Genomic DNA, 11,417 nt, shown 5'->3' with positions numbered 1-11,417 from the left:
GAGGTTAAAACATGTTGATAGGGAAACTAATACATAGCAGAACAGTGAAAGACGTGTGAATAACAAAGAAGTGGATATGAAATAAAAATGTACAAGCAAGTTGCTACTGTCACTAGTCTAAACGGAGGATCTTTACACTACTGGAATTCACTGTAACTGGGTCAGCCATGGTCTAGTATAGAGGCACAGTAAGCAGAACATAAGTGTAGTAGTAATAAAGTAAAAACTCCAATACTGAAAAAAACAGGTGGAATGGGAAATACATACCGATCCTTATTCCAGGGCTTTAACAATGGCTTCACATGCCTCGAGATTAACCTGAGCTTCTGCCTTTGCTGCCTCATCTCCCACACCCAGAACCGCTGCCTGGGCTTTCTCCAGAGGTTTGACTTGGCAATCTGTCAACAACAAAAAAAAACAACAACACTATTCTGGTCAGACATTAATAGAAAATCTTTCCATTCAGCCAGACTGACATGTAGCAGTAGCAGTAGCAGTAGTAGTAGTAATAGTAGCAGTAGTTTTCACCAGATCCTGCGATGGCTGTCCAGTTAATGCTGATGCCTGTATTTGAAACATTACTCTGGTTTTATAACTACCTCTAACACACTATACACAAGATAAGATCGCAATGCAACAGTGGTGAAAAGAAAGGCATACGGTGAAGTATACAATACATTGAAATAGGGTTTGCTTGTGCACGGTAACCATACCGTGCACAATCTCGTTTTACCTGTTTCAGGGGGGTGGGGCGACCGGGGCAGGGGGGGCGGGGCGACGTAGCGGCGGGGGTTGCGACGCAGCGACAAGCGCACGAACAGCAGCGGGGGATACAAATACTCACGAGAAGCCAGCTCCGTCCTTCACGATGTACTTCCTGTTCTTGCATCACATTTCCTTGAAACAGCGCCCCCTGGGTGCCATTACAAGATGATGCAAGAACATGAAGTACAATAAAAGCCCGTACATCGGTGAAAGACCTGGCTGCCGGCACGCGAGTATTTATCCCTGCTGCTGCGTCCCCTCTCCCTCCCGGCTCTTTGTGCTGCAGTCACCTGTTTCTGGCTACACCTATTTCTGGCTACCTATCCTGCGAGCACCTACTAATGGCTACACCTATCTCTGGCTACCTATGCTGCGAGCACCTACTACTGGCTACACCTATCCTGCGAGCACCTTCTACTGACTACACCTATCTCTGGCTACCTATCCTGCGAGCACCTTCTACTGACTACACCTATCTCTGGTTACCGATCCTGCAAGCACCTACTACTGGCTACACCTAACCCTTGGCTACCTATCCTGCGAGCACCTACTACTGACTACACCTGTCCTGGCTCCCTATCCTGCGAGTACCTACTATTGGCTACACCTAACTCTGGCTACCTATCCTGCGAGCACCTACTGCTGACTACACCTGTCCCTGGCTACCTATTCTGTGAGCATCTTCTACTGGCTACACCTGTCCCTGGCTACCTATTCTGCGAGCACCTACTACTGGCTACACCTATCACTGGCTGCCTATGCTGCGAGCACCTACTGGCTACACCTGTCCCTGGCTACCTATGCTGCGAGCACCTACTACTGACTACACCTATCACGGACTACCTATACTGCAGCCACCTATCGCTGGCTACCTATACTGCGGTCACCTATTACTGGCTACACCTATCCCTGGCTACCTATGCTGCGGCCACCTACTACTGGCTACACCTATCCCTGGCTACCTATGCTGCGGCCACCTACTACTGGCTACACCTATCCCTGACTACCTATGCTGCGGCCACCTACTACTAGCTACACCTATCCCTGGCTACCTATGCTGTGGCCACCTACTACTGGCTACAAAGGGGGCCCGGGGTCCAAATAATTGTACAATACCGTATACCATAATACCGTGGTATTTTTTTGACGGTTATCCCGTGGAATTTCATACCGTTGCAACCCTACATTGAAACCATGCTTCACTGCCACTGTAATCACACAGCATGCTGTGCATTACTTTGACAGAACCCACAGCACCGCACCCGATGTCAACCTACCATAAACATATAATTGCATTGTGTGGGGATGCGATTACATTGTTCATTTCAACGGAATGCAATGGACACAATGTGAAAGGACCTTAATATGCCAGGTTCTTTATCAAGTGGAGACCTCTTTCACACAGATGGATGAACTGTGTGCTTACCACCCATTTCAGCCTACAATCTGCAGGGCAACAAGCGCCTTCCTGTTTCAATTTAATGTAGCCAAATGGCAGCATTTACATAGACATATATCACTGGTTGGCACATGGTGCAGTTACACAGCAGCAAAACATGTCTATGACAAAATGCCAACCCACTGCACTTGGTAAAATCTTGGTAGGTACCCACAATCAGCTGACAAGTGCTAGATGCAGTGGCTGTCAGCTGTCCCTGTAAAAAGGAGGCACAAGTGAAATGTTTGGATTTGTTATGAGCACCATTTAACCACTTGCCGCCCGCCCACTACCGATTGGCGGCGGCAAAGTGGCACACCCAGGACCACGTAATGCCAATTGGTGACGGCTACTGGGGGACCGAATTGCCGGGGATCACACGCATGGATGCGCGCATCCGCCGCCATTAGGCTCCGCCCACCCGCAACCTCAACCCGCTGGCCAATTAGCAGCGCCGGCGGGTTAACCCCCGATCTGCCACATAGTAAGCGTATAATACGCTTTGTAATGTATGCAAAGCGTATTATACAGGCTGCCTCCTGCCCTGGTGGTCCCAGTGATCGAGGGACCACCAGGCCAGGAGGCAGCCCCCCTGGTAAGCGCACACACACACACACACACACACACACACACACACACACACACACACTGATCCTGCTCCCGCTGCCCCCGATCGCTCGCACAGCACCCCTCAGACCCCCCCCCCCCCCCCCCCGATCACCCCTCTCAGACCACTGTTTGCACCCAATCACCCATCAATCACCCCCTTCACTTTCTGTCAACGCTGTATTTTAGATTAGGGCCTAAACTGCCCCCTGGAGGCTCCTGATCACTCCCCACACCCTCAGATCCTCCCCAGACCCCCCCCCCCCCCCCGTGTACTGTATACATCTATTCTCCCCTGTATTCACCCACTGATCACCCATCAATCACCCCCTGTCACTGCCACCCATCAGATCAGACCCTAACCTGCACCTTGCGAGCACCTGATCACTTGCCCACACCCTTAGATCGCCCGCAGATCACCTCCCAAGTGCATTGTTTACATCTGTTCTCCCCTCTAATCACTCATCAATCACCCCGTCACCACTGTCACTGCTACCCATCAGATCAGACCCTAATCTGCCCCTTGTGGGCACCCAATTACCTGCCCATACCCTCAGACCCCCCCTAATCACCCCCCCAATGCATTGATTGCATCTATTCTCCCCTCTAGTCACCCCGAGACACCCATCAATCACCTCATGTCACCCCCTAGCACTCCCATCCATCAGATCAGGCCCTAATCTGCCCTCTGCAGGCTTCTGATCACCCGGCCAAACCCTCACCTGCAGTGACAGAATTTTTTTTTCTGATCACTGCTGGTCTCTACGACTTAATTGTGGCTGAGACCAACCGTTATGCCACACAATACACAATCGCGAATCCAAGAAGCTACCATGCCCAGCCTTTTCAGTGGAAACAACTCCAAGTTTCCGAACGTAACATTTTTGGGGGCCTTCTCCTTAACATGGGTCTAGTAAAAAAATGTATTGCGGTCTTATTGGTCTACGCAGCCAATATATCACATGCCCATGTTCTTTGCTGCCATGTCCAGGTCACCATTTGAGAACATCCTGCTCTTCCTGCACTTCAGTGCCAATACAACCTGTTATCTAAGAGGCCACTCTGCTTATGACCGGTTCCACAAAATTCGGTACCTCATAGACCACCTGAGATCAAAATTTGCAAATGCTTATACCCCCTGAACAGTCATTTTGAGGCATTTGGTTTCCAGTCTACTCCTCACGGTTTTGGGCCCCTAAAAGAACTCACCATACTCCTAACTGAATACCTTGGGGTGTCTTCTTTCTAAAGTATAGTAGTATAATGTGTTTTGGGGTGTATTTTTACACATACCCATGCTGGATGGGAGAAATCTCTGTAAATGGACAATTGTGTGTAAAAAAAAAAAAAAAAAAAAAAAATCTAATTTAGGCCTGGTGCACACCAGAGGAGTTTTTCTGAGCGTTTTGAGTTTTTAAATCTGCTGCTAATGTTATCCTATGTGTCTGTGCACACTGGAGCAATTAGGTTTTGTAAAAACCCTCTGGTGTGCACCAGGCCTCAGGCCCAGTGCACACCAAAACCGCTAGCAGATCCGCAATATGCTAGCGGTTTTGGGAGCTGATTTCAGAGCGATTCTAGGCATGTTTAGAGAGGTTTTCTAAACATACCTAGCGGTTTTGGGTGCATTTTGTGTAGCAGATTACACATGTTACAGTAATGCTATGCACGCTAATCACGATCGCAAATCGCGGAACGCTCGTCGCTGCCAAACCGCTGCATGTAGTGCGGTTGCGGTTATCGCTAACCGCAACCGCGGCAGTGAGAACACTGCCATTCGCTACATTGTGTAGCGGTTCTTGCAGAACCGCTATCGGTTTGCCGTAAGCGGGAATCGTGCGATTCCCGCTCAGGTGTGAATGGGCCCTGAAGTAGTGTTTTTCAGAGCGGTTTGCGTTTTTCCTATACTTTACATTGACGAAATGCTTCCGAAAACCGCAAACGTGCAGCAGGAGGCGCGTTTGCGGCTTGTCAAAAACCTCAAACCGCCAGTGTGCACCATCCCATTGCAATCCATTAGCCAAGCGTTTTTACAGGCGGATGCGGCCGGCGGATCGCTCCAAAAACCGCTCTGTTTGCACTAGGCCTCACAGAGATATTTCTCCCACCTAGCATGGGTATGTGTAAAAATACACCCCAAAACACATACTATTTCTCCTGAGTATGGCGATACCACGTGACACTTTTTTGCAGCCTAGGTGCGCTAAGGGGCCCAAAGTCCTATGAGCACCTTTAGGCTTTACAGGGTTGCTTACAATTTAGCACCCCCCAAAATGCCAGGACAGTAAACACACACCACAAATCACCCCATTTTGGAAAGTAGACACCCCAAAGTATTCAGAGAGGGGCTGTAACGATCGGTGAGCACAGACAGTATCTGATTACCGGTGATCTGCAGTATCACTGGGAATACAGATATATACCAGATTATAAGTGATCTGCAGTCTCACCGATAATCCGATATACTAGCTAACCTCTGTTCACCTGAGTAGAGTGTAGTGTTTGGTGTAACAGTAACACTTTGAGGACTAGGCCTCAGTGCAGCAAGGAGTACTGCACAGATTCCTTCCGCAGACCTGAGCTCTCCAAGATGGGAGGAGTCAGACTGACAGTAGGAAGGATGTCTGGAAGTGACCCTCAGGAGGAAGGGTCGCTAACAGAGCGAGGAACCGCCTCTAACGGTAAGGTCGGTTCTCGAGGTCGGACAAGCCAGGTCGTACACACACGGACAGATAAAGTACAAGATCAGGAGACAAAGGCGGAGTCTAAGTACAGGCAGGGTTCGGCAACGGGGTATCAGAAATATCGAGGTACAGAATCAAGAGGCTGAGGCGGAGTCTAGAAACGAGCCGGGGGTCGGCAACAGAGTGACAGAAATATCGAGGTACAAGATCAGAGTTCAGAAGGGTAGTCAAGGCAGGCAAAAGTCATAACAGATTATCACAATCAAACTAGTACTTTAGCTATCAACAGAATCTAGCTAAGTGTAGGATTACAGCTCCAGCTGGTCCCGGCACACTTGCGGATCTGACTACGGATCTGGGTGCTCCCACATATGTGATCGCAACGCCAGACAAAGAGCAAGTGAACAGCCAGCAGTATATATACACAAGGACCTTTCCAGGACCTCCCTAATTGCTGGACCAATTAGAGCAGTGGAAAATGTCAGCTGACTCACTTCTGGCTGTTATTTAAACTTAGCCTCTGTGCGCGCGCGCATCACTCTGAACCTTGGTGGACTATCAGTCCCAGCCACACCAGCACTGTCTAGCAATGTATTTTGTGAACCGCTTGCGGGGGCCGCCTCCAATGCGGATTCCGCCGTTCCCAATGCGGATTCCGCCTCTCTGCCTAAGCGGCATGCGGCGGTTTTTCCGCGTTGTGACGCCATGCTGGACGCGGAGACAGCCGCCTCACTTTGAGACACGGCGGCTTTTCCGCGTTTCCTTACAGTACCCCCCCCCCCCCCGAGGAGTGGACTCCGGACAACTCCTACCAGGTTTCTCGGGGTGTAAGGCATGAAACTCCCTCCTTAACTCGTCTGCATGCATGCATGCGTGAGCCCGGTACCCATTGCCTCTCCTCAATGCCGTACCCTTTCCAATGTACGAGGTACTGTACCGAGTTTTGTACAGTGCGTGAATCTAAAATTTTTTCCACTTCATATTCGGGTTGGGCATCTACTAACACAGGAGGAGGAGGAGTGGGGCCCACCTGGACTGCTGGTTTAAGAAGAGACACGTGGAAGGACCTAACCCCCCGCATGCTGGTGGGAAGGTCAATGGTATAAGTAACATCATTGATCCTCCTGACTACCGGAAATGGACCCACAAACCTGGGACCAAGCTTGTCAGAAGGTTGTCTCAAGGTCAGGTGACGGGTTGACACCCAAACCAAATCTCCAGGTTGAAATTTCCACTCTAACGAGCATTTTTTGTCAGCCTGACCTTTCTGACTCTGAAATGCTTTTACCAGGTTATTCTTAATGGTCCACCACATGTCCTTAAATGACCTTTGCCAAGCCTCCAAGGCTGGAAATGGAGTGGACGCAATTGGCAACGGAGAGAATTTAGGTAGTTTACCGGTTACTATCTGGAATGGACAGAAACCTGAGGAAGAACTCTTTAAGTTGTTGTGGGCAAATTCTGCATAAGGTAAACATTTAACCCAATCACTCTGCGCCTCGGCAACGTAACATCTCAGAAATTGCTCTAACGATTGATTGACCCTCTCCGTCTGGCCATTTGTCTGTGGGTGGTAACCCGAGGAAAACGACAGTTTCATGCCCATTTGGTGACAGAATGCCCTCCAAAATTTTGAAACAAACTGGACTCCCCGATCGGACACTGTCTTCTGGAATGCCATGCAGTCGGAAGACATGGGTGATAAATAAATCGGCTAGTTCCTGGGCCGAGGGGAGTCCCTTCAGGGGCACGAAGTGGGCCATTTTACTGAAACGGTCGACCACGACCCAGATGACCGACATACCTTCAGACCTAGGGAGCTCTCCCACAAAATCCATGGACAAGTGGGTCCATGGTTCACTCGGGGTGGGCAAAGGCTGCAGAGTACCTACAGATGCCAGCCGGGAGGGCTTGCTTTTTGCGCACACCGCACATTCCCTGACAAACTCTTTGCAGTCAGCTGCTAGCGAAGGCCACCATGCACATCTGGCCACGAGATCTTGCGTTCTAGACGCCCCAGGATGTCCCGCATTTTTATGAGAGTAGACCATCTCCAAGATCTGGAGACGGAATGGTAACGGGATAAACAATACCCCGTCTGGTTTCCCTTCCGGGATATCCTGCTGGAAAGGACTCAAAGTCTCCTTCCAGTCCTCCCAAGTCTCAGTAGGGGCTAACACCACCCTTCGTGGGACAATGGTCTCGGGAACAGAGGGCTGTGCTGTCTCCGGCTCGAAACACCTAGAGAGTGCATCTGCCTTGGTATTCTTACTACCTGGCGTGTACGTAATCAGGAATGTAAATCTCGAGAAAAATAGAGACCATCGAGCCTGCCGAGGGCTTAACCTTTTAGCCCCCTCGATGTATTCCAGATTCTTGTGGTCGGTATAAACCGTGATAGTGTGCTCAGCTCCCTCTAGCCAATGACGCCACTCTTCGAAGGCCAATTTGATGGCTAGGAGCTCCCTGTTGCCTATATCATAGTTTCTCTCTGCCGGAGAGAACCTCCGGGAAAAATAGGCACACGGGTGTAATCTACCCTGGAGACCAGAACGCTGAGACAGCACAGCCCCCACCCCGACCTCCGAGGCGTCTACCTCAACAATAAACGGGAAGGAAGTGTCCACATGTCTCAGTATGGGCGCCGAGCAGAACAACCCTTTTAAAGTAGAAAACGCCTGTAAGGCCTCGGGAGGCCAATGAGTGGTGTCTGCCCCTTTTTTAGTAAGGCTAGTGAGGGGTGCGACTACTGTGGAGTACCCCTTTATAAACCTTCTATAATAATTCGCAAACCCCAAGAACCGTTGTAGCGACTTTAACCCCACCGGCTGCGGCCACTCCAGAACCGCAGAGACCTTGGCAGGGTCCATAGACAGACCTGAGGTGGAGATTATATATCCCAGAAAGGCAACCGACGTAACCTCAAAAATACACTTCTCAAGTTTAGCGTATAACATATTCTGCCTCAGTTTGTCTAATACAATCCTGACATGGGTTCTGTGTTCTGAGAGGTTGTTAGAAAAGATGAGAATGTCGTCTAAATAGACTAAAACGAACTTCCCTAACACCTCCCTTAAAACCTCATTGATGAGCTCCTGGAAGACGGCCGGGGCATTACATAAGCCGAAGGGCATCACCCTGTACTCGTAATGCCCGTCAGGGGTATTGAAGGCCGTCTTCCACTCGTCGCCCTTTCTTATATGCACCAGATTGTATGCCCCCCGTAAATCTAGTTTTGAAAATATCCTAGCCTCCGTGACCTGTGTGAATAAATCGTCTATAAGTGGCAACGGGTAGCGATTCTGTACTGTGATCTTGTTAAGGCCACGATAATCGATACAAGGCCGTAAGCCCCCGTCTTTCTTCTTAACAAAAAAGAAACCTGCCCCAGCGGGTGACCGGGACGGCCGAATGAAGCCTTTGGCCAAGTTCTCACGGATATACTCCTGCATGGCTAGTTTTTCGGGGCCAGATAAATTATACAAATGGCCTCGAGGCATACAACCAGAACGAAGGTCAATAGGACAGTCAAACGGGCGATGCGGGGGCAACTTATCCGCAGCCTTGGGACAGAACACATCAGCATAATCCGCGTACTGTTTTGGTACACCTTCCACCTGTACCCTGGTTTGCCCCAATGTCAGCCTCCCCAAACACTGCTGGAAACAATGAGATGACCATGCTGTTAACTGCCCTGTGGCCCAGTCTATCTGCGGAGAATGAATTTGTAACCATGGCATGCCTAGGATAATAGTGGAGGTTGACATGTGTAACACAAAAAATTGTAACTGTTCCCCATGCAATACCCCTATGGTGAGCTTCACCAGCGGAGTCTGTGACAGGGTATGATTCCGTTGCAAAGGGGAATCGTCCACTGCCGTGACCTGAATGGGGGGTCTCACTGGAGTGAGTGGTAGACCCAACTCCTGAGCAAATTCGAAGTTCATAAAATTAGCCGCTGAGCCGGAGTCGATAAAGGCTTCAGTGGCTACAGACTTATCCCATGTGACAGTACAAGGGAGAAGCAATTTTCTTTCTTTAAGGGGTGAGGATTGTGTGCCCAGGGTGTCACCCCCCACTACTCCTAGGCAGACCAGTTTCCCGACCTGTTAGGGCAGTTTCGCACTCTATGCCCTGCTGCAGCACAGTACAGGCACAACTGTTCCGTCATTCTCCGCCTTCGCTCCACCTGGGTCAGTTTCGATCGACCAATCTGCATTGGTTCGGGCGGAAGCAAGGCCAGAGAGGGTGAGACAGGCGGAGATGGTGCTACTAGGGGTGTAGCAGATGGTGCCGCATAAGATGTTACCCTGACACGGTGACTGCCCCTAGTCTGCCTCTGATGGCGTAGCCTACGATCAACTCGAATGGCCGATGATATGGCCTCATCGATTGTCTTAGGCTCGGGTACAGTTAACATTAGGTCGGAAACCTCCTCCGACAACCCGGACAGGAAGTAATCCATCAGGGCAAAGTTGTCGAATCTGGCGGTGACTGACCATCTACGAAATTCTGCCGCATAATCCTCGACCGAACCTCTGCCTTGCCGCAAAAGTTTGAGCTTCCGCTCAGAGGACGCAGCAAGGTCAGGGTCGTCGTAAATTACGGCCATGGCCTTAAAGAATTCCTCTACCGAGGTCAGAGCAGTATCGGTAGGAGGCAGGTTGTATGCCCATGACTGGGAGTCACCAGTCAGCAAAGTTTTAATAAATGTGACCCGTTGGGTCTCAGTCCCCGAGGATCGGGGTCTCAACTCGAAGTACGATAACACTCTACTCTTAAAATTCCGGAAGTCAGACTTGTGGCCGGAAAATTTATCAGGTACAGGCATACGTATGTCATCACTAGGAGGGGATCGCACCGAATCAACTGACGTCTGAAGGGTTCGCACAGAGCCTGTTAGGGCATCGATTAAAGCTTTGTGCTGGCCCAGTGCTTGATGCATGGTATCCACCGAAGTGGCAAGCACAGTCAGAGGGTCAGCGCGTGCGTCCATCTGTTATTTGGTCTGGCGTTCTGTAACGATCGGTGAGCACAGAGAGTATCTGATTACCGGTGATCTGCAGTATCACTGGGAATACAGATATATACCAGATTATAAGTGATCTGCAGTCTCACCGATAATCCGATATACTAGCTAACCTCTGTTCACCTGAGTAGAGTGTAGTGTTTGGTGTAACAGTAACACTTTGAGGACTAGGCCTCAGTGCAGCAAGGAGTACTGCACAGATTCCTTCCGCAGACCTGAGCTCTCCAAGACGGGAGGAGTCAGACTGACAGTAGGAAGGATGTCTGGAAGTGACCCTCAGGAGGAAGGGTCGCTAACAGAGCGAGGAACCGCCTCTAACGGTAAGGTCGGTTCTCGAGGTTGGGCAAGCCAGGTCGTACACACACGGACAGATAAAGTACAAGATCAGGAGACAAAGGCGGAGTCTAAGTACAGGCAGGGTTCGGCAACGGGGTATCAGAAATATCGAGGTACAGAATCAAGAGGCTGAGGCAGAGTCTAGAAACGAGCCGGGGGTCGGCAACAGAGTGACAGAAATATCGAGGTACAAGATCAGAGTTCAGAAGGGTAGTCAAGGCAGGCAAAAGTCATAACAGATTATCACAATCAAACTAGTACTTTAGCTATCAACAGAATCTAGCTAAGTGTAGGATTACAGCTCCAGCTGGTCCCGGCACACTTGCGGATCTGACTACGGATCTGGGTGCTCCCACATATGTGATCGCAACGCCAGACAAAGAGCAAGTGAACAGCCAGCAGTATATATACACAAGGACCTTTCCAGGACCTCCCTAATTGCTGGACCAATGAGAGCAGTGGAAAATGTCAGCTGACCCGCCTGGTCAGCTGACTCACTTCTGGCTGTTATTTAAACTCAGCCTCTGTGCGCGCGCGTGTGTGTCACTCTGAGCCTTGG

The 11,417-nt window shown here is 50.1% G+C and overlaps 1 protein-coding gene across 1 annotated transcript in view; it reads right to left on the bottom strand.

The window, feature by feature from the left end:
- The window catches only part of ATP5F1D (ATP synthase F1 subunit delta), a 95,442-nt gene that overhangs the window by 18,565 nt on the left and 65,460 nt on the right, over positions 1-11,417 (bottom strand). The window contains exon 4 of the mRNA XM_068233989.1: positions 268-398. Coding sequence (XP_068090090.1) covers positions 268-398 — 131 coding nt within the window. The remainder of the gene's footprint in view (positions 1-267; positions 399-11,417) is intronic.

This window comes from Hyperolius riggenbachi, chromosome 1 (genome assembly GCF_040937935.1).
Source record: "Hyperolius riggenbachi isolate aHypRig1 chromosome 1, aHypRig1.pri, whole genome shotgun sequence".
In the NCBI taxonomy this organism is placed as follows: Eukaryota; Metazoa; Chordata; class Amphibia; order Anura; family Hyperoliidae; genus Hyperolius; species Hyperolius riggenbachi.
Note: the sequence above shows the minus strand (reverse complement) of the source record. Positions and strands in the feature narration are given on the sequence as shown.